A 22,941-nucleotide genomic window follows, 5' to 3' on the forward strand; every position below is an offset into this window, starting at 1 on the left:
ACCTTCCCCGAAATTGGGGTTGCTCACCACAGACCCTTCAAGTTAACGTTTCAAAAATACATAAAATCCTACTGATTCAGCAAGCTTCCTGTGTCCCCCTCCTACTTTTAAAAAACAGATTGGGTACTGCTCTTGACTTTGGAATGCCCTGTGTGCTAAAGCTATTTGATTATTTTTCTTTTCTTTTTTGTCAAATGACTTAGAAGGCTTCTAACTGGGGCTTGGAGGGAGGGAACGGGATGCCTGCGAGTGTTTGAAGTGAAATCTCGAGAAGCCATCAAGAAGGAGGATAAAAGCATCTTGATCCCTATGTGTCAGAAAGCTTTGTTAATCTGAACACTGCCGGGAAGCACCTTGTTGAAATTATCTGCACCCGACGGCATGTGCTTGTCGGACAGAAGTTCTGCCTCATCATCCATTTTGTTGTCAGAGCAGCAAAAAGGGCTTCCTGTTAAAACCATTTACACGGAAAGATTTTTGTCCCATTATCAAGGGAAGGAACAGGCTACCCCAAAATTCTGAGCCAGTCCCAGTTGACCTTCTTTCAGTCAAACCCGTAAAGAGGGAGGTGGCTTTTTGACAGAGCAGACAGATTGTGAACAGGGTCTCGAGGGGGACTATTTGGAGGAAGAACATAAGAAGTGTCTGTTCTGGATTAGGCCAATGGCCCATTAGCCAGCAACCTGTTCTCAAAGTAGCCAAAACCGCTAGCAGGATCTGAGCGCTTCGGCACTCTGCCGTCCCCAGCAGCTGGTTTTCAGTAGCCTATTGGCCCGAAACCTCATCCTACATTTCAGCCTGCACCCTTGCACAAGATCCTGATTCCCAGGGCTTCCTCAACTTTTGACTTTCAATGTCCAGGATTAAGCTGAGATACAGTGATGTAAGAAGGGAGCTGTCGGTATTTAAAATAAGCCTTTTTGTTCTTTCTTTTTTTAAAAAAATAATAATGCTGTGACCCCTTCTGTTGTATCCTAATAGCTGCGGGTTATTTCCTTTGTATTCCGAAATAATGTGTCTCGGGAGTTTTTTGCAGCTTGTTTCCAATTCATGCGCTGCTTGGAATGCTCACTGAGAGAGGAGGAGAAATGTAGGGAAATTAAAAGACAAAAAAGTTAGAGGCCGTTAAATCCTCAGTGTGTTCTGAGAAACTTTCCCCTCCAGAAATCCTTAGTTCTCAAGATAGGGCAGGATTCCTTGAAATGTATGTTACCAGGCACGGAGAGCCGCAGCGCACAGCCCGTTATTCCGTGTCCAAATGTGATGCTTCCGTATTTATGACTTCCGAAGAGTCCTTATATGTGCCTTTCTCCAGCTCCCCCTGTTCTGCATGTTTTACCACATTAAAGCTGCCTAGCTGTTTTTAAGATCCCGCCAGTGGGGTGTGTGTGTGTGTATATATATATAGACACGGCCGGGACAGTTCTGGCCCTTAACTAAGCCCTTGTTGGGGGGCAGCGTTGTTCTTTTCAGCTAGGGTGACCCCGAAGCGCTGCGTTTTGGGTAAGTCTCCTCCGCTCCCCTTTTCCGAGAGAATTGTAGGTTTTGTACAGGGCTCTCTTGGGGGTTTAGTCACCCTGGTCTCCTCCATTTCTTGCCAGGCCTGGGTACCTATTCTCAAGACCCTTCAGGCTTCGGGCCAATTCTTTGTTTACACACTTATGGTCAGGCTGAGAAGTGAGTTACCCTAGGTAGGTGGAGCCTATTTACACCAAATCCTCTTGCTTGTGATCTCTTGTGTGGATGGAAGGGGGGTGGGGTGGGGAAACAGTAACCTTTTTTTTTCCTTGCAGGGGTGTCACCCTCTTTGGGGAGCGGGGAGAAGAAGAGACATTTGCCCCTCCCCTGAAGGTTTCTCTAGTTCAAGCAGCTGCCAGTCTTGTTGAAACCACCCCCAACTGCCCTGGGGTGTTGGCTTAATTAATTTGTAGTACCGCGATCGGGCAGTGTTCACATGGAAAAGGGGGTGGCTTCTCTTGGGAGAAATTTGGGGGCAAGGACCTTCAGCTGTGTTTGAAGAGAGCATTTACCCCTCTTCTTTTTTGGGGGGTGGGGTGGGTGGCGGCATCCCACATAAAAACAAGGCACAATGCAGCTTTGGCCAAAAAAGAATAATAATTAGAATAGGGTTAGGTACTGTGTTGTTGTTTTATTAAAAAAAGAGTGGGATGAAATCTCCCTATTCATTATAAAAGTGGGTGGATACACCTACTCCCTATCTCTCCTGTTGCAAAGATGAGACAAGTGCCTTGGGATATTCACCCTTGCTTATTGAAATCATTTTTTATCCCACTCTTCGGCTGAATAAAACCTTCCAAGGCAGCCCACAAATACCCGCCCCGCTCTCAGATTTGCAGTCTAAAAGACGCAGCACAGAAGGAAGAGAGATTAGGAGGGAGGAGAAAAGGGCATTCCTTCTTAGTTGCAAGCTTTCAGCAGTTGGGCTATCCACCAGCCTCTTGCCTTACGGGTTTATCCAGAAGCTCTGGCAAGTGTAGGGTGGTTCCAAGGAAGACATCCAACCTCTTTGAATGTATGGGGGAGCACGCATGCATTCCACAGGAGGGAAGATTTAGATGTGCCTGGCAAGAGCACATCTGAAAGGGACACCTTTCTGCTCCCTCGCAATTTGGTGGTTGGCCACGGCTTAAAAGGGGTTTTCGTTTAGGGTGGGGAAGTTGTAGGCCACAGCATTCCCCCAGAGTGCAAGTGCTTCGGCATTCAACAGGAGGCGCAGAGATCAGCTCTGTGACATAGAGACGGTGCTTTGCATGCAGAAGGCCCCAAGTTCGCATGGACCTGCAGCTTTGTAGGAGCACGTGATTCTCGAATGCGTGAGGAAGTGCAGAGCTGTGAATTTTTAGCCTTTCCCCTCCCTTAACATTTCAAAGCTCCGCTGCAGCACAGAGATCTGAAGGAGTGTGCATGCACACGAAAACCTATACCCAGAACAAAGTTAGTTGGCCTCTAAGGTGCTACTGGACAATTTTTAAAAATTTATTTCGACTGCGTCAGACCAACATGGCTACCTACCTTAATGCTGTAGAGAGAGACAGCTTTTACATCCCATAAGCCTTTTGGCATGATGTATAAGGTAGCAGATCAGAGAAGGACTCTGCTGGCTTTTGGGCATTCTTAAATGGATGCTTCGAGGTAATTAGGAAGCCTTTGTCTTTGTGGATATGGTCAGGTAAAAGGTTTTTACAGGCTGTTCTTTAGGCCATTAGCATTAAGGACCCTAATTTAGCGCTGCAAATAAGAGGGCAAAGCCAGAGCTGCGGAACTTCTTGAAGCAATCTTAAGTTTCTTGGCTGCCACTGTCCTTATTCTGGTCACATTGGGCGTCTCTTTGTTACCAATCTTTGCTGTGTTCTGAGTCCGCTTTTGCTTGCTTCGGGGCAGCTGGGCCTTCCAAACTGGAATGGCGATTCTTCCCACCCCACTGCCATATGCCTCCTTTCTTTGAACTTTCTCGGAAAAGAAACCCAGAAGCAGCCGTGTGGGGAAATATCCCAAGCCCCTCTGGGTTGGTTGGTTGGTTTTTTGGAGAGCGTTCTCCATCTCATTGATGAGGAAGGCATGGGAGAAGCGACACCGTCTTCCAGCCAGCTCACTTGCACAGAAATCTTGGCACATGAGGTTTTTTCCTGGCACGAGCGCTTCAACATTGGAAGCGAGGGCTTGCAACAAACAGGAAAACTGATCTTCCTCTTTGTGGAAGAAGCTCTTCTTCCAAGGCTTCCCTGTTCCCACAATATATGCACAAGCCTGTGCGAGTGAGTTGTCTGGAATGTTGACAAAGAAGGTGAGAGGCAGACCTAACTTTCAGGCAATAAAGATTCAGCGTAAGAACCTGCCCCGTAAGAATCCTCTGCCACTCGGGAAAATCGCTGCACAGCCCTGCCAAATGCAGTCGGTTTGGTGCAACGGCTTGATCTGAGCCGTTGGGGATCTGGGCGCGGTTTTTCACAAGAGGCCTGAACGAGCTGGAGATTTAACTACCAGCTGTTAACTTCAGCCGGCACCTAGCTAGACTGGTGTCGGTGAGGGGTAGTTCAGTGGCAGAGTTCCTGTATCGCAGGCCTAGTTTAAAAGGATTTAGTGTTTCTGCTTGGCAAGCTAGTACGGGTCAGAGTCGTTGTGGCATTCAATCTAGAAAAGGAAGAAGTTCTCCACCCCTGGTCCGAGGCAGCAAATTCTCCCCAAGTTTGCTTTTAGGAGTAACTGCAGATCTGGTCAAATCTATTTTATTTTGCCCAAAAGTGTTTGTTTTTTGCAAAAGGGACTCCTGCCGTTCCATCTCGTCCCTACGTTTTGGGCGACCCACTAGCCTCACAAAAATATTAGGACGCTTCGAACCCTCTGTGATAGGACTTGTGATTCCGGGGGGGGGGGGGGTTGACAAAAAAAAGAGAGAGCTGGCAGTAGGAAGCTTTAAAACCGTGAAGGGGGGCGGTTGGGGTTGTCTCTTGTTCTCCCTCTGCTCATTCCCCCCCACCCCACCCCATCCTTGACACTGCACCAACTTAACAGCTCCGTGGGGTCAGGGTGCTTTGTGCATACGAACCCCACACTTGTGAATGTGTAAATTTAGAATTGTGCTGTGTTCTGGCCATGCTTGGTGCATCAGAAGCTCACCTCCCAACTCTCCCCCCCCTCCTTTTTTTTCTCTTCTCTCCCTTCTAGGATACGGACAAGATTTGAGTGGTTTTGGACAAGGCTTTGCCGACCCCAGCCAACAGCCCCCCTCCTATGGAGGCCCTTCCGTACCACCCTCGAGTGGGCCGCCTGCAGGGGGCAGTGGTTTTGGCCGTGGACAGAACCATAATGTTCAAGGTTTCCACCCTTACCGACGCTAGCACGGCCCACCTAGAAATCAGGGAGTTCTGTCCAGAGCAGGATATCTGGTACCAGCTGAAACCCAGGAATCCCAGACTTATATGAACTTGTGACAATCACCTACTTTGCTGGAGGGGGGGGGCGGGCGGGGAGAAAACAAACAAACCACAAAACGTAACATCTTGGGAGGGGGTGTTGGGGGAGAAGGAAGCTTTTCAAAACGAAGCTGTGGGTGGTGTTTGGACTGCAGTTTTTAATTTTTGTTTTCCTTTCTTTAACCCATCAGCACAAATAAAGAGAGTGTCACTGGTTCAAACTACAGGGTTTTAAAAACGTCTTCAGCTTTAATTAAAAAAAAAAAAACAACAAACTTCAGGTTTCTTTCTCTATATTTTTGTTGAAAATTTAAATTTTTTTCCCCTGAGCCTTTGTTTTACCATATATTGTAAACTTTATGTTTAAAGAAGAAGAAAAAAATATATATACATTTACAGATTGTGAGATTTTTAAGAGAAATTTTCTACTATGTATGCTGGCTTATTTTTTAATTTAAAAGAGGAAAAAAAAACAGGGTTTCCGTTAGCACTGCTTAGAAGTAAGTGAGGGTCAACTCCCAACCTCCTTTTTAGTGCGGTTGGTCCAGAAACTCTGGGAGTTAAAAAAAAAAATGTGCGAGAGAGAAAGAGAAAGGAATCTACTCTGTGTGTTGGTCATTTTGTTATTGGTTCCTGAGCTGATGACAACAGTCCGGAAGAGCAGAATTGTTGGGAAAGGCAGGCGGGTCAACTTCGGAAGCACAGCGTTTCAATCTGGGCTTCAGTTCTTTAAAAAATAAAAATAAAAAAATCCTTTTTGGGATGTAGATTTCTTTAAAGGGGGTTAATGGAGGCCTTGCGAAGATGTAGATTTCCCTCAGGCGAAAAAATAAAAAATAAATGGTGCATTTTGCACTAACCAGTGATCACCCCTGGTTTGAATAAAGAGAAGTACATTTGGATTAGAAACACAAACCTGTCTCTTACTTTCTTTTCTTCTTTCCTTGTCTGCCCCCCCCCCCACCAAAAATGAGTTTCTCACCATAGCTCATAAGCTCCAAGAAACACCACCTTGGGTGGGATTGGTAGCTGCCAGCCACTAGAAAGGCTCTGTGTGGTTCTGAAGCTTGCGTGTTTTTCAGCCACTAATGAGAAGACTGCTGTCTTTCCCCCCCCCTTGTGTCAGTTCTGTATTCCTTCTCCCCACAGATGGTGGGGTCAGCGGCGGCAGCCGCCCGATCAATACGGAAAACGCCGTTTCTGCGATCTTTCATACTTCCCACCCTTAAGGCAGCAAAAATCAGTCCGTGTTCCGCATTGTCACCTTACACACACCCTCCTGCGATAAAAGGCAGCCTAAAACTTTGAACCATCCTGGGTTTGGCGAAACAACAAAAGGTTTCTGCTTCAACCCTTGCTGTCCATCGATTCCTGAACCGAAGCTGTCTTTTCCTGGCTTTTCCCCCCACCTGCCAGGTTCGGGAAAAGCCGTTTCACTATCTTGGGCTTTTTGCTGCTTTAAAACACAAGCATGTGTTGATTTGAGCTGCTAATGGGCCAAAATTAGTGAACACTAATCAGTTAACAAGTAGTCAAAAGAGATAGATAGCTCTGTGGTTGCTAAACGGTTTGGAGGACCTGACCTCCGTAACATTAAAAAATGCACTCCGATCAAGTGTTCAGAGGGGAAGCTTTCTTCCTAGCCCTTCCAGCTTCCCCTAATTCACGCTCCCACAGTCAATGTTTTGGACTACCAACTCCCATTGGCAGCCAAAATGATAAAGGCGATCCCTTATGAAGAAAGATTGGGGCATCTCAGTTTAGAGATAAAGGCAGGCAAGGAGGAGACAAAAAAAACGAGTCGCAGTGTGGATACAACAGATCTAGAGTGTTGGGGAAAATCTTCCTTTCACATAGACTACCAGAACCTGGGGGCCCAGATCACAGAAATACAGAGTTGGAAGGAGCCACTAGGGCCTAGATCTAGTTCAACCCCCTGCAATGCAGGAATCATTTGCCCAAGGCGGGGCTCGAACCCATGACCCTGAGATTAAAGAATCTCCTGCTCCTGAGCTATCCCGGCTGCTAGCCACAACGGTTGGGCTCTGGCAGAGGCAGCAAAAAACCCTCAATAATACCAGTGGCTGCGAATCGCAAGTAGGGAGAGTTGCCGCTGCTTTTGGGCTCCCCTTTGAGACACCCCACTTGGCCACTGAGAACAGGATTTTGGGCTGGATTCCCCCTGCCTTTGGGCTGATCCAGCAAGCAGGACACCCCTTTTAGTCCTGTTTCTAGGGGCGCTCAAGCAAACTTCCTCCTCCCAATTCAAACCATGTACCTGTACACAGGTAATATAACCCACCAGCTGCATAGTGAGCAAGCGGGGGGCTTTCCCCTCCTGCTTGGTTGACCCCCAATACACATGTGGGGTGGACAGGTGTTGTTTGAACACTTCTCCCACCATGCACAAACCGTATTCTCGTGCTTAACGGTCCCTACGGAAATTTTCCCCTTGCAAAAGTTTGTTAGCAGTGGGTGCATTCCTCTCGCAAAGCCACTCCTGTCCTGAGCCATATTCTCACCGTAGCTGAGACCTTCAGACCTGCACCCAGGGAGGTCATTATGGCGCTGCTCATGCAGAGGTTTGGTTTCACCCCCAGAGGCACACTCCATTGTCTCTCGAGACAGATACCAAAAACCATTATTTATACCGTATGTTACCTTTTCCCCAAGGTGGCAAGTGTGATTCTCCCTGTTCCCACTTCATCCTCTAGCAACCCTGAAATATTGAGTGACTTGCCCAAGGTCATCCAGCGAGCTCCAGGGCTCTGGGTTCGAACACTTATCTGTCCCGGGTTCTAGTCCAACGCTCTTGCCACCATGATGGGATTCAACCTGGGGCCTTTTGCATGCAACGCATGGGTGCCAGCACTGAGCTAGGGCTGTTCCTCAAAAATTAACAAGTTTCCAGCCCTTATGGTTCTGAGTAGGGGGCTGATTTACATAGCCTTGGACACTGATTTGAATAGAAACTGATTTGAATAGAATAGAAACATACAAACCTGCCTTATCCTGAGCGCCCATTGAGTCCATCTGGCTTAGTATTGTCGCCATTTCAGACAGATCTTTCCCAGTCCTACCTGGGCCCTTCTGCATGCCAGGCAGCTGTTCTTCTGAACCTGCCCTTTTATATTCATTTTAGAATGCTGAAAGCAGATCGCCTGTAGCAAATGGGAGCGTCTAGAATCAGAATTGTGGAGTTGGAAGGAACCCCAAGGGTAAGGTTACCAGGTGTCCCCGTTTCCCGGGGACAGTTCCCAGATTTACAAATCAGCCGCCATACAAAATCCATTGAAGTTGAAAAGTGTCGCCGGATTCATTGAAAAAAATCAGGTAACCATACCCAAGGGCTATGTAGTCCATCCCCTAATTGGCCAGGCTGCCCCTCCTCTTGCTTGGAGCTGTTGGCGGGTGGTAAAGGAATCACTGGTGCCTGTTGGAAAGGTAGGATGGAAGGCAGGGAGACCCAACTGTATTAGTAGTGTTGCTGTTATTAATAATAGTAATTAATTGTCTTATTAATTTGAATTACTACTCATCCTTCACCCTAATAATATCTGGGCTGCAGCCCCAGCAGCAGTTTTAAACACCCAGAGGGCGCCACGTTGCAGAACCCCGACTTATTTTGCCCGCGGCTCCTTTAAGAATCTCGCGCATGCGCACAGAGCCGCTCGACTCCTCTATGGGCGGAAGCGAGCTCCCTTGAAGCCGGCGGTGGGTGGGCGTGTGCTTGCGAAGGGCCTTCCGTTCTGCGCCCGGAAGCCGCCGGCTCTCGCGAGACGAGGATCGAACCGCGCGGGATCTCGGCCTTTTCCTGGAGGAGACTGCGGCCAAGATGGTGGGTAGTTTCTGAAGCGGGCCTCTTTGGCGCCGTGCAATCCGGCTCCATCCGGCCGGAGGAGGGCGGCGGGGGCCGGCGGGACTTGGCTGTTCGCGGAGTGGGGTCGGGCCCCGGTTATACCGTCGGGAGCAGGAGGGCGTGAGCGGGGTAGGAAGCCCGGCGGGCGGCGAGACGAATGGAGCGGCAGGGTAGCCCAGGCCTAGGCCTGGAGAGGATGGAGAGCATTAAGCCTGGGGGGTAGGGGGGTCCTCGGCACGACCATAGCTGTCTCTGCAGCGCCTGATCCCGTGTGGCTTAAGCTCCAGTGCCTGGCGAGGAGGCTCTTAAGGAAACTGTGTCTCTGAGCATGGGTAGAGCGTCCAGCAAGGCTTAAGCTCCAGGGCCTGTATTCTCAAAGCTATCTTCAAAAGGCACGGGGAGGCTCTTAAGGAAACTGTGTCTCTGAGCATGGGTAGAGTTCCAACAAGGCTTAAGCTCCAGGGCCTGTATTCTCAAAGCTATCTTCAAAAGGCACGGGGAGGCTCTTAAGGAAACTGTGTTTCTGAGCATGGGTAGAGTGTCCAGCAAGGCTTCAGCTCCAGGGCTTGTATTCTCAAAGCTATCTTCAAAAGGCACGGGGAGGCTCTTAAGGAAACTGTGTCTCTGAGCATGGGTAGAGTTCCAACAAGGCTTAAGCTCCAGGGCCTGTATTCTCAAAGCTTTATTCAGAAGGGAGGCGCTAAAACAAACCCTGTGTTTCTGAGCATGGGTAGAGTGTCCAGCAAGGCTTCAGTTCCAGGGCTTGTATTCTCAAAACTTACTTCAAAGGGCACGGGGAGGCTCTTAAGGAAACTGTGTCTCTGAGCATGGGTAGAGTTCCAACAAGGCTTAAGCGCCAGTGCCTTTATTTTCATAGTTTTCTTCAGAAGGGAGGCTCTTAAGGAAACTGTGTCTCTGAGCATGGGTAGAGTTCCAACAAGGCTTAAGCGCCAGTGCCTTTATTTTCATAGTTTTCTTCAGAAGGGAGGCTCTTAAGGAAACTGTGTCTCTGAGCATGGGTAGAGTGACCAGCAAGGCTTAAGCTGCAGGGCCTGTATTCTCAAAGCTTTATTCAGAAGGGAGGCGCTAAAAAAACCTGTGTTTCTGAGCATGGGTAGAGTGTCCAGCAAGGCTTAAACTCCAGGGCTTGTATTCTCAAAACTTACTTCAAATGGCATGGGGAGGCTCTTAAGGAAACTGTGTTTCTGAGCATGGGTAGAGTGTCCAGCAAGGCTTAAGCTGCAGGGCCTGTATTCTCAAAGCTTTATTCAGAAGGGAGGCGCTAAAAAAACCCTGTGTTTCTGAGCATGGGTAGAGTGTCCAGCAAGGCTTCAGTTCCAGGGCTTGTATTCTCAAAACTTACTTCAAAAGGCACGGGGAGGCTCTTAAGGAAACTGTGTCTCTGAGCATGGGTAGAGTGTCCAGCAAGGCTTCAGCTCCAGGGCTTGTATTCTCAAAGCTATCTTCAAAAGGCACGGGGAGGCTCTTAAGGAAACTGTGTCTCTGAGCATGGGTAGAGTTCCAACAAGCCTTAAGCACCAGTGCCTTTATTTTTATAGTTTTCTTCAGAAGGGAGGCTCTTAAGGAAACTGTCTCTGAGCATGGGCAGAATGTCCAGCAAGGCGGCAGCACAAGAAAGGACCATTTTCAGATATGGCAGGAGGGGAGAGGAATCCTAGTGCCAGAAAGGGACCCCAAGGAACATCTAGTCCAGGCCCTACAACCTTTTCAGACTTTTAACCCAAACCTGCATGTGAGGCTCCATTTCTTCATCTTTTGCCGCATGCTTGCTGCTCATGAAGCAGCCCACCCTGCAGCATGAAGCTTCTGTTGGAAGACTGATGATCCGTTCCAACCCCATGCAATGCAGGAATCACCTTAAAGATATTAAAAGCCTTTCCCCCCGAGCATGTGCAGAATGACCAGCAGGGAAGCCACAGATCCCTTCCACACATTGGGGTGAGAGGCAATGTTAACATGGTCTCCAGATTTCCAGCAAGCCCCAGCACTTTTGTCACAAAGTCCAGGTCTCCCGTCTTCAGAGAATATGGGGTGGGTGCTGGTGGCATTCATACAAGACTGCCTCTGAGCATGAGTAGAGTGGCTTGTGGGGTTTAATAGAATTGTAGAGTTGGAAGGGACCCCTGAGGGTCGTCTCGTCCCACCCCCTGCAGTGCAGGTGACCCGCACGGGAATTGAACCCGTGACCTTGGCATTAAGAACACCACACTCTAACCAAGCCAGCCAACTGCATTTCAGTTCCTGCGTCTGGGGTCTTTGTGGGGCAGGGAGGAATACTGCCATTGCCTCTGAGCATGATCAGAGTGAGGCCTTAAGCGCCAGCAGTTTCTTTCCAAGCCAGGAGCCTTGTCCGTGTCAGTTTAGATGTTGGCTTCGGTTTATATCCCCCCCTTTTTCCTCCAAGGCATTCTTACTTACATGACATTCCCCCCCTCTCCTCGTTTAATCCCCACAACAAACCTGTGAGGTAGCCTGAGAGTCAGTGACTGGCCCGGTTCACCCAGTGAGCTGCATTGGGGGGGGATTTGAACCCTGGTCTTCCAGGTCCCAGTCCCAACGCTCTTAACCACTGGCCCTACACTGTATCTCAAACTGGCAAGGCATGCCAAGGTTGAGGAAAATTGTAGGTGCGTTCTCTGTGTTGGAGAGTTTTGGGTGAGGGCAGAATGAAGTGGGTTTATGTATTTGATAGCGCCTTTCCCTGGTGTGAGCACGAGGCTCCTTACCGGATCTTTGCCACGGGACCACATTCATCCAGTGCTTTACCAGCTGCACTGGCTCCCGGTGGAGTACAGGATCAGGTTTAAGGTGCTGGTTTTGACCTTTAAAGCCCTATGCGGCTTAGGACCCTCATACCTAAGGGACCGCCTCTCCTGGTATGTCCCATGTAGGACCTTGAGGTCCTCAAATAATAATCTTTTGGAGGTCCCGAGCAACAAAGACGCTAGGTTGGCCTCAACTAGGGCCAGGGCCTTCTCAATATTGGCCCCGACTTGGTGGAACAGCCTATCACAAGAGACCAGGGCCCTGCGGGATTTGGCATCTTTCCGCAGGGCCTGCAAGACGGAGCTGTTCCACCTGGCCTTTGGGTTGGTTTCTGTTTAATATTTATGCTTCATCTTTTATTGGTGGGTTATTTTGAAATTGAGACCTGCAGTTTTAATTGAATTTTTAAAATTGTATTTTAATCTGTTATTTTAAATTGATCGTTTTTATGTTTTCTTTGCTGTGATTTTAAATTGATGTTAGCCGCCTTGAGCCCGGTTTTCTGGCTGGGAAGGGCGGGGTATAAATAAAATTATTATTTATTATTATTATTATTTCGTTTCCTCTCCCTGGGCAGGCGGAAGTGGAGCAGAAGAAGAAGCGTACTTTCCGGAAGTTCACCTACCGGGGTGTTGATCTGGACCAGCTCCTTGACATGTCCTAGTAAGAGAATCCTCTTCCCTGCCTGTCCCCCGTTTGTACTACATCTCCCATCACCCACAGTCGGCCGTATGATGCTGGTGGAAGTTGTCGCTCATAACTTGCCAGCTTGGCAAAAGCTTCCTTAGTTTATAAAGGGCCGAAGGGCTGAACTCAAGCCCTTTTTCGTGGTGTTGAGGCAGGGGGGGGGCATAGCTGGTCTTCTGCAGGGTGTGTGTGTGACCATCTTCGGGGTGGTAGATCTGAATTAGGTTAATTTGGCGGATGGGGCGAAATGGAAATTATGTCTCCAGTGTTAGGAACTCGGACATATCATCTCCTTAAATCTAAGGTTGCCGTGGCCAAAATGGAATGTCCATTTGGGGGCTAGACTGCTCAAAAGTCTTATTTTTCAAAGGATGGACTGTGATTGATTCTCAGTCAAACATCCGGCTAGTTCAGAGGACAACCTTGGGAACTTGAATGAAGGGAAATCCCTTGATCCAGCAGCTTTCCACATCTATTAGATTCACTTCTTTTTCTTAATGGTGACACAGACCATTCATAACGTAAGAATATTCTTCACAACTGTGAGCAGGGCAGCCGGCAGGTTGTGTGTGTGTGTAAGTGAAGACAAGCGAGAACAATTCACTATAGCGTTGATTCACTGTTCCTGCTCAGGCTGCACAGAAAAAAAAACATTTTGGTTCCAGAAATCCATTCTGACTGTGCAGCTAAAATATAATGGATAGGATTCTACAGGGTGGGGTGTTGCTGTGTGAAAATGGTCTGGATCCAAGGATCCCCAGGTAGTGAACATTCCAGGCATCTTCACTTTGGGTCGAGACCCAGGTGTGAAATGCGCCTGTCTTAATTCCGAACGCTGCTGTCTTCCCCTCTGAGGGAGGGTTTTGGCCCGCTGATTCCCACCCCCTCTGGGCACCTGGGATTGACCCACTTGGCGCCCTTAACTTCTGCCTGACCTTTCCTTTTCCGTCCCCAGCGAACAGCTGATGCAGCTGTACAGCGCCCGCCAGCGCCGGCGGCTCAACCGCGGCCTGCGCCGCAAGCAGCACTCCCTCCTCAAGCGGCTGCGCAAGGCCAAGAAAGAGGCCCTGCCCATGGAGAAGCCAGAGGTGGTCAAGACCCACCTGCGAGACATGATTATCCTTCCGGAAATGGTGGGCAGCATGGTTGGCGTGTACAATGGGAAGACCTTCAACCAGGTGGAAATCAAGGTGAGGAGGGCTGGTGACTGGGGAGGAACTTATTATTATTATTATTATTATTATTATTATTATTATTATTATTATTGGATTTATGTAATGCCCTATACCTGGGGATCTCAGGGCGGTTCACAGAATAAAATCAAGATATAAAACCACAAAATACATAATAAAAACAGAAACCCAGTAGCCCCACAACAAAACAAAAACACATTTTATAGGGACGTAGGATGTAAATCAGATCAACCAAAGGCCTGGTTAAAAGGGAACGTTTTTACCTGGCACCTAAAGGTGTGTAATGAAGGCGCCAGGCGAGCTTCCCTTGGGAGAGCGTTACACAGACGGGGAGCCACTGCAGAGAAGGCCCCGCTCGGGACCTCGAGGAGGAGGAGCACAAAGAAGGGCCTCAGAAGGTGATCTCAGGGTCCGGATAGGTTCATATGGAAAGAAGCGGTCCTTGAGGAATTGCGTTCCTGAGCCGTTTAAGGCTCTTTAGGTCAAAACCAGCACACTTTGAATTTGGCCCGGAATTGCAGAGTTGGAAGAGAGAGCACAAGGGTCGTAAGTTTTGAATCTCTCGGAAATTGTAATTAAAATTGCACACTGAACGATCAAATGAATTTAGCAAGTTGATGCCCGATTAATCTTAAGGCAGTAATGTCAACATGGCTTTAAGGTTAAAAAGCGTTCTCTTATTAAAAAAATAAGACTTGCAAAAGCAAAATTGGGAAATTCCGCGGTTGTAGAAATCGCATTGCTAGTCACTACCCAACTCTGTCAATGCAACACAAACTCCTCTTTACTCCCAATACTGAGTCTCAAATCTCCCTGTGCAGACAGATAGGGATTTTTAAGATCTAACATGGACCACATTTATCACCCATTTACTTTTCCCAGCATTTATTTTCATTTAACAAAAGGCATTTACCACTTGAGGGTTTTAAAAACCAACCAGCCCACAGACACTCTAAGCAGTTTAGTAAACCCCCAGGTAAAGAAAAGCAATTTTGCCAACCATATTCTAGCCATTCCCCTTTGCCTTAACTGCCTCCGTCTCCAAACTTTGCTGTTCTTAAGGTGTGATTGTTTAACTCCGTTTTCACCATCCTTGACACAAAGCTAACCTTGCAATTGCATAGGGGTTGAGTCGTTTCACAGAAAGCAGTTCGTAAATACATTGAATGCATTATTTTTTTTCTTGTTCGATTTATTAGTTGCTTGTGATCCAAGGTCTCCCAAGAGCCCTATATTTAAGAACAAACAAAAAAATATTGTGCCTTTAAAAATTCAGACAGAACGTTAGCATTGTTCTGCAGATGCGGTTCATATGTACAAACAAAAAACCTTCCTCATCACAGCCCCAGGAAGATTGCCAGGGTGCTAAGAAATCTCGTTTTCCTCCTTTCTCTTTCAGCCTGAAATGATTGGCCACTATTTGGGAGAGTTCTCCATCACTTACAAGCCCGTTAAGCACGGCCGACCTGGAATCGGGGCCACCCACTCCTCTCGGTTCATCCCTCTGAAGTAAGGGGGTTTGGGAAGATTCGCGTCTCTCGTGTAAATAAAAAGGTTTCCCAACAATATTGCCTGTGTTGGTTTTGGATCAGGGACATTCCCGAACAATTTCTCTGAATTACACTTGCGGTGGTGAGAAGCAACAAGAAAACCCAATTTCACCTCGCGACACTGGTATTTTTTCCTCTGGTGTGGACTGCACCATTGTAGAATTTCTGAGTTGGGCTGCTGTCTATAGAAATGTGGGGCTCTGTATATGCTGTATCTTTAACAAAATAAATACCAGTAACTAGGAGGACTAGGTAAATAATAATTAATAATAATAATAATAATAATAATAATAATAATAATAATAATAATAATAATCCAGCCACTCAGGGGGGCTTACGGCATCTTAAAAATTGTAAAAGATCAGGCATTAAAATTTTCCCGATACAGGGCAGAAGGCAAATACAGAAGCTGTTGAGGAAAAACTACATTTCCCATTTTTTTATGCCCTTCAACACTTCATGGATATAAACATGGCGGGGGGGGTGCCTTGGGACTCATGCGAGATGCACTCATATGCACAAGGACTAAAGACAAGATGCAGCCACCCTCCTGCCCAGAAAACTAACTTGAAGTGACCCTGAATTCTGAAGACATATGACTTAATAGCAGCTAAGGCTGAGCATCCGGTCTGGAGTGGGTCAGGGCAGCCCCAGGTGATCTCAGATTGGGTTGGGTTCACTGAGAGCAACCTGGAGCCATGAAAATTTGGGGGGGAGGATATTAAACATGCAGCCAGGCGGCAAGGAGAAGGGAGAACGAGACTGTGCAGGCGAGAAATATATCTCCCCCCCCCCCTGCCCTTGACACTTGACCCAAAGGCTGTGCAAAACCCCTGATTCCATTCAGAGCCTAGATCTTGATGTGGGAGCGTTGCAAAGCAGTTGTTGGCATCTGAAGTCAAACTGATGCATTAGCAGCGCTGAAGTTAACCCCCCCCCGGGGGGGGGCACAAGCCTGGGCAGTGTGTCTGGAGGCCCTGGGCTGCCCAGACGACAAGGCCCCCTTCTTGGCCTCGCTATTGGGGTCCAAAGGAAAGCAGAGCATGTTGTTCGGCACCAACCTGGGTTGCAGGAAGGAGGCGTACAAGGCAGTGCACTCCAGATTTGTGTAGGGTTTGCTCCTTAGCCTTCTGAAAATGTCCAGGAGGCAGCGGAAGTTTAGGATCAGTTTTCCTTCAAACTGCCAGAGCCTGCCTTTGCATGCAGGGGAGCCCCCCCCCCCCTACCTTACACCGAATCAGACCCATCGGTCCTAAGCTCAGTATTGTCTCCGCTGACTGGCAGCAGCTCTTCGGGGTTTTGACCGCAGAAGGACCCTGAGGGATTCTCCAATTAGGGCTGGCCCCCCTGCCTGAAACCCGGGAGAACCATTGCTTCCATCCAGTGGACAATACTGAGCTCCATAGTGCAATTTGCTGGCTTGGCGCTAGTTGACTTCCTGCTTAGATGAGCCCATTCAGAAATATTTCTAAGGGAAGGGCCATAGCTCAGTGGCAAAACACCTGCTTTGAATGCAGAAGGTGCAGCCCCCAGCATCTCCAGGTCAGGTGGCTCATGCTAGAAGAGGCCCTTCTCAGTTGGAGAGGTGCTCCCAATCAAAGCTGGCGATGTTATTTCTTACTTGTTTATTTATTTATTTATTTATTATGATACATTATACAATTCCATTTACACATAACTCACACATACACATATACACATCCAGTTACATTCATAGAATTACAATTACAATACCTTATACCAATACATATACATATATCCAAATATTTTAATATCTTCCAGACTCAATTTTCTTACATATTTTAATGAAGAGATTGACAGGGAAGTCGAAGAACGACATTATTTAACAATTTAGTCTTACCGTGGTAAGCGGAAGGCTAGAAAGAACAAGTTTATATCTTTTTAAAAAAACAACTTATGTAATAAAAATATAATTGATTGAAAATGAGTCTGTTATTTCTTATTTGTACCCTGCCCATCCGTCTGGGTTTCCCCAGCCACTCTGGGCAGCTCCCAACAGAATATTAAAAACAAAATAGAACATCAAACATTTAAAAACATCCCTAAACAGGGCTGCCTTCAGATGTCTTCTAAAAGTCAGATAGTTGTTTATTTCCTTGACATCTGATGGGAGGGGGTGCCACCACCGAGAAGGCCCTCTGCCTGGTTCCCTGTAACCTCGCTTCTCGCAGGGAGGGAACCGCCAGAAGGCCCTTGGAGCCGGACCCCAGTGTCCGGGCTGAACGATGGGGGTGGAGGCGCTCCTTCAGAGTCTGCGGTCGCTGCTGGGAGGTGTCAAACATCTGGGATCAAGAGAGGCCGTTCCAGTTGACTCTTCCCTGGGCCCAATGCACAGTGAAAGGTTTGGGATGCCGCTGAGAACAACCCGGGGAGGCACAGCGCAACGGAGGCCCAGGAAGCCCCAGCTATGAAGAGGTTGAATGCGTCTTTCCAGTTTGCTTGCTGGACGGTGCACAGAACCCCGACGGGACAGGAGACGGACGGAGGGCAATGGAGTTGCGACGGGTAGCGAGCGTAGAGTCCGTGGAAAGCCACCAGGAAAATCCCTTCCAAGGCCGCCTTGGCCAGGAGGCTGAGCCAGTGCAGGTGTTGCAGCTTCCTCTTGCCGTGTGCCAGGCCCTGCCTCCAGCTGCTCTTCTCCTGGCAGCCGGGCGGGCGAAAAACGCAGCAGCAGGCCGTGCCGTGGGTCAAGAGGCTGGCCATCTGCAGCAGGAAGAGGTTGAAGGGGGAGACCGGGAAGAAGGCGTCGAAGCAGGCCGAGAGGCAGCCCCGGGCGGCGGTGTCGCAGTGCAGGTCCCCTGCCTCGTCCCGCCAAAGGGTTCTTGCACCCAGGGCCAGGGATCCGAGCCGGACCGCAGCGAGGGTGGCGAGGCCGGCTCGGCACAGCCTGGGCGCGTGCCCGCTGGTGCCGCTCAGGAGGGTCAGAAACACTTCTGTCCCCATGGGTCTTTCCACTGCAATCAAAATTATTCGCATTGTTATTCCACACTCTGTGTGGCTTCCAACATATATAAAATAATACATAAAGGTAAAAGTAAAGGACCCCCTGGACGGTTAAGTCCAGTCAAAGTCGACTGTGGGGTTGCAGTGCTCATCTCGCTTTCAGGCCGAGGGAGCCGGCGTTTGTCCGCAGACAACTTTCCAGGTCATGTGGCCGCCAGTACTAAACTGCTTATGGCGCAACGGGACACGGTGACGTAAACCACTGCACATGGAAACAGAGTTTACCTCCCCGCCGCAGCGGTACCTCTTTATCTACTTGAACTGGCGTGCTTTCAAACTTCTAGGTTGGCAGGAGCTGGGACAGAGCAACAAGAGGAGTTCACCCCGTCGCGGGGATTCGAACCGCCGACCTTCCGATTGATCTGTTGTCATTATATTTCTTTATGTCCTCTTCCCCCCCCCCCCAACACGGACTTCTGTTGCAGATAACTCAGTCCGGTAGATCATGAGATTCCTGATCTCTGGGTTGCGGGTTTGAGCCCCGAATTGGGTGAAAGATTCCTGCATTTCAGAGGGGTTGGACCAGATCAGTGTTTCCCAAACTCCAGCTGGTTTTGCACGACGATTCCCATCATCTCTAGCTAGCAGGGATGATGGGAATTGTGGTCCAAAACCAGAGTGGCCTCGGGAGAGTTAATGGGGACCAGTTGGAGAGGTGCAAAGGGACTCATTCTGCGGTTCTTCCCCTTCCGCGCTGTGTCCGGTGAAAGACAATAATGATCCCTGTTTTAGCTGAAAAGCAAGAATGAAGATTCCTCAAAACAGTTCGGCCCAAGTACCGTTTCTGAGAAAGGACTGGGCGCCCTCAGCCCAGGACTAGAGACGTTAAAATTTTAAGAAGAAAACATTCTGCCGTAGCTTTAGAAAAAGATCGGAGGCATAAAGCAAAGGGTACCAAGTTTTGAGTTCTCTGCAAAGGCCTCACCTGGCAGGGCTGCCGTCTCTGGATCTGAAAGGCTGGTTTGTTTCTCGAGGCTGGTTTGGTCTTCTAAAGGGGGGTGAAACGGCGTGAAGGCGGTCAGGGGTCCTGCATCCTCCGGGCTGCCTCTCTGAAGCTGCCCTTCCTGGGACCAAGGGCAGCAGTTAAGAGACCAGGAAATCTCTTCTCTCCTGTGGGTGTATTTTGATATAAACAAGGCTGCGTCTTCGGCACAAGGGTGTGGGGATTCCTGCCCGAGTGAGTTTGAAGCAGTTGAGACAAAGGCTCGATACTTTGGGGAGGGAATGGGCCTATTTTCTTTTTCTTTAAGCAACACCTGGAAGGAAGGATTGTTCTTTGCAGTTTGAAGTGGATATACAGTGGTAGTTACCTTGGTTTACGAACTTGATCCGTTCCGGAAGTCCGTCCTTAAACCAAAGCGTTCTTTCCCATAGCAGCGGGGGACATAGCTGTCAAGTTTCGGGTTTGAAAATAAGGGATCAGCACCCTCACCTGTCCCGGGGACAGTCTACGGTTCTCAGGGACAGTCCACGCCGCGGTAATCCCCCCCCCCGGGCTACAAATTAATTTACACCAGGATAGAGCCCCCAGGAAAGAGAAATCAGGGCAGAGAAAAGAAAGCACTTATTCACGCAGCACACGGTTAACCTCTGGAACTCCCTGCCACAGGGAGCAGCGATGGCCACCAACTTGGATGGCTTTTAGAAAAGGATTAGGCAAATTCATGCAGGAGGAGAGGACCACTGATGGCTTCTGGCCAGGTTGGCTCTGCTCTGGCTCCAGTTAGGGGCAGCAATGCTTAATCGGAGCACCTGTTGCCGAGAAACATTCGTCTATTTTATCTTCTTCTTTTTATATATATATATCTGTCTGTCTGTCTGTCTGTTTGTTATTAGGTATTTATACTCCACCTTTTTCTCCAAGGAGCTCCCTTGTCCTAGTCCTCATTTAATTCCCACAACAGTCCTGTGAGGTAGGCAGGCAGGCAGGCAGGGCTGAGAAAGGCAGGGACCCAAGGAGTCCCCAGACTCCAACTCTCCTTCCCGGAAATAAGGGAAATTTAAGGGAGAACAACAATAAGGGATAGCAGCTATAAGAACATCGGAAGAACCCGGTTTATTTGTTTCGTAAAGTTTATGAGCTGCTGGAATGTAAAAAAAAGGGGGGGTCCACAAAGCCATTTAGGAAAAAGATAAAACAGTAACAAGACCTTGAAAAAAAGCTTAAGTGTGGACTGGAAGTGGATTAAAAATCGCACCGACTTTCTGAGCCATCTGGGGAGGCTTGCCTAAACCAAAAAAAACGTTCGTAGCAGGCGCTGAAAAGAGGGCAGCGAAGGCTCGGTGTCAAGTGGCAGGGAGTTCCAAAGTCGAAGTGCCGCCACACGGCAGGACCGAGTCCTTAGAAATGTGGAGCCGGCGTTTTGCGACAGTCCCGCAGGCTTTTCAAAGGTTGGTTGGGCGAATAAAGGGTGGGGCCGATCCCAAACGGGGGCCCCTCTATTCCAGAATCCTGTTCTCACCGTGGCCGGCCCCCACACCCCCCCCTGCAAGCAGGATCCAAGCGCAAGAGCAACACAGTCTTTCTGCGGCACCCCTGTGGGGCTCAGGAGCCCCTTGCCTGCAGAGCTGGCAGCCCCTCGCCCCTTTTCCAAACAGCCTCTTCTCTTCACCCCTCTCCTTGGGAGACCTCTGGGCAGCCGCAGCTGCCTTCCCTGGCCTCTGAGCTGCCTCCCTCTGCCCCAAAGAGAGGCGCCTCTTCACACTGCCCCACAGGGGCCTGGGAAGCACCCCCTGGCCGGCCCCAGAGGCACCATTCGCCCGCGGAGCTTGCAGCCAGGGCTGCTGCAACAAACAGCCATGCCAGCCTTTGGGAGGCAGAGACGCAAGAGGGCATCAGAGGGAGGGAGGGAAGAGAAGAGGGACAGAGGCCAGCGTTGCACCCCTGACCATCATTCTGGGCACCCCAGGGTGCCACGGCACATGGGTTGAAAGACACTGCCGGCCCTTCCCCAGAGTTTTCAGGAAAGGGGCATTTTTCCAGAAACACCTGGCAATGCATTTGTGGCACAGGTGGGTGGGAATTTTGAAAATAAAAATAAAAATTTCCAGACTGCCTTATAGTAATAGTAATAGTAAATTTTATTACGGCCATTGGCCCATATCAAAACAAAACAGACAAAGCAAACAGAAAATACAATTTGGAGCAACTTGACATAAAACAATATATAAAAAAAAATGAGGCAGCAACTGCTGCAATTTGAACAATATCAATTCTAAACAGTCCTTCAAGAATAACATTTTAACTCAGTTTGGTTAATACATATGCAGGATAGGGATTCAGCTAAAACTTTATTTAAGAGTTAATTAATAACATAATTCCCTCTTAATAATACTGGGTATTAGTTAAACTATCAAAACTATGCAGTGACCACTTTTCTCTTTTTCTGGGATAGGACATTTATCAAAAATCTAGCGACTGTAAGAGATCTACTTGGTTCCTCGTCATTCAATAAATGGATTAATTTAGCCTCCTGGGTTCCGTCTGCCTGTCCTATCAGAAGGGGGGGACAGAAATCTAGACCGGGCTGCCGAATAAGCTGGGCAGCAAAAAAGTATATGCTGTAATGTTTCTACGGAACCACTATTACAGTCGCATAGCAATGAGATCTGGCCATTTGAGAGTCTGTTGCCCATGACATTTGATGGGAAGGCATTGAATCTGGCCTTGATAAAGGCATACCTATGCGCCGCAACGGAAATAGAAGATAAGTAAGATGGTAATTTCGTTATTGGTGCTAACCCCAGGTTTGTTGGTGAACAAGTGCCACCTCCTGTCAAAATGTTATGCTGGAGATCAACCTCCTTTAGCCTTCTATTAACAGCTCTCTTGGCAGGGCCTAGATCCATTCCCAGTAGTTCAGATGGTGATAACCCAAGGGACACAAGTTTAGAATGTAAAATTTTCGCCCAAGGGCTGGGAAAGTTATCTCTCCAGAGACACTGCAGCAGATAAAGGTTAGGGAGTCTATGCCATACTGACAACCAGTAACTGAACATGCGTTTCCATAGGGTGCTTCCCAGTGATGTTACATTCAATTCCAGGCGTATCGCTGAATTGCTTACGCATCGGGGTAGTTTTAATATCCGTCTCAGGAACCAGACTGCCTTGCAGCCTCCACCTCCTCCTCCAACTTTGGCTCCTGCAATATTCTCTCGGCCACATTTCCCCCCCCTAGCAACCCGGAGAGCTGACTCTCCACCGCTCCCTAGCGCTCGCTTGAGAGTGGTGCCCGCCTCCGTCCTTGCCAGAGCGAGCGAGCGAGCCAAGCCCATCTGCATCCAGCAGGGAGGGAGGGGAGAACCAGCCAAAGGGTGGCGAAGAATGCAGAGAAATACATGGGCTTGCTGTGGCTTCTGTCCTTCCTGCATTCAGCCTTCTTCGGTGATGAGGTAAGGCCTCCACCTTTGGGCTTTTTTCCTTTCGCCGCCTTGCTTTTTAAGAGATCCACCTGCGTTTCCCAAGATGTTTTCTGCTCTCAAACGATAGCCACCGATGGCAAACAAAAAGCTTCAGACTGTGCATTTGTGTGTTGTTGTTTTTCCTAACGCAACCACTGGCCTCTCAGGTCTGGGGTTTATAAAAACCAGGGACCAGCCCTGCATCCTTGGGGGTGAACCGGGAGCCAAAAATGCGGGGCTTGGGTAGGCTGCAAGCTGTGGAGGGTGGCAGGGACGGTTGGCGTTTTAATTTTGCAAGGTCCAGATTGCGGTTTCGAGCCTGGACCCCAGAGCCACAATCGCATTTCAGTTGTGCTACGCTGGTGTGTGTGTGTGTCTTTTCAACTATTGCCAATATTGTGCTTTAATTGTTGCAACCTCCTTCGGTGATAAATCGTTTGGCTGGCTATCTATCGTCTGTCATGCTATCTGTTTATCCATCCACCTAGCTGTCGAGATATCTGTCG

At 48.7% G+C, this 22,941-nt stretch overlaps 3 protein-coding genes across 9 annotated transcripts in view; 2 read left to right on the forward strand and 1 right to left on the reverse strand.

Annotated features, from left to right (window-relative positions):
• The window catches only part of DAZAP1 (DAZ associated protein 1), a 43,407-nt gene extending 38,426 nt beyond the window's left edge, over positions 1-4,981 (forward strand). For 4 of the 7 annotated variants that reach the window (XM_033136480.1, XM_033136476.1, XM_033136478.1 and 1 more), the window contains one exon: positions 4,687-4,981. In XM_033136480.1, the coding sequence (XP_032992371.1) occupies positions 4,687-4,859 (173 nt within the window). In that variant the 3' untranslated portion in view covers positions 4,860-4,981. Of the gene's footprint in view, positions 1-1,601; positions 1,692-4,686 lie in introns of those variants that run through there. The other 3 variants (XM_033136479.1, XR_004425774.1, XR_004425775.1) reach the window with 3 other exon arrangements.
• A 2,515-nt stretch (positions 4,982-7,496) lies between these two features.
• RPS15 (ribosomal protein S15) lies at positions 7,497-15,028 on the forward strand. The gene is made up of 5 exons (XM_033136908.1): positions 7,497-7,516; positions 8,643-8,772; positions 12,158-12,243; positions 13,223-13,457; positions 14,860-15,028. Exons 1-5 carry the CDS (start codon positions 7,497-7,499, stop codon positions 14,971-14,973), a joined length of 585 nt encoding a protein of 194 aa, XP_032992799.1. The 3' UTR covers positions 14,974-15,028.
• Positions 15,029-17,305: 2,277 nt separating this feature from the next.
• LOC117039727 (gap junction beta-5 protein-like) lies at positions 17,306-17,974 on the reverse strand. The gene has a single exon (XM_033136910.1). The coding sequence runs from the start codon at positions 17,972-17,974 to the stop codon at positions 17,306-17,308; it is 669 nt and encodes a 222-aa protein (XP_032992801.1).
• Positions 17,975-22,941: the final 4,967 nt, after the last annotated feature.

The sequence above is a fragment of the Lacerta agilis genome, chromosome 18 (genome assembly GCF_009819535.1).
Source record: "Lacerta agilis isolate rLacAgi1 chromosome 18, rLacAgi1.pri, whole genome shotgun sequence".
Taxonomy (NCBI): Eukaryota; Metazoa; Chordata; class Lepidosauria; order Squamata; family Lacertidae; genus Lacerta; species Lacerta agilis.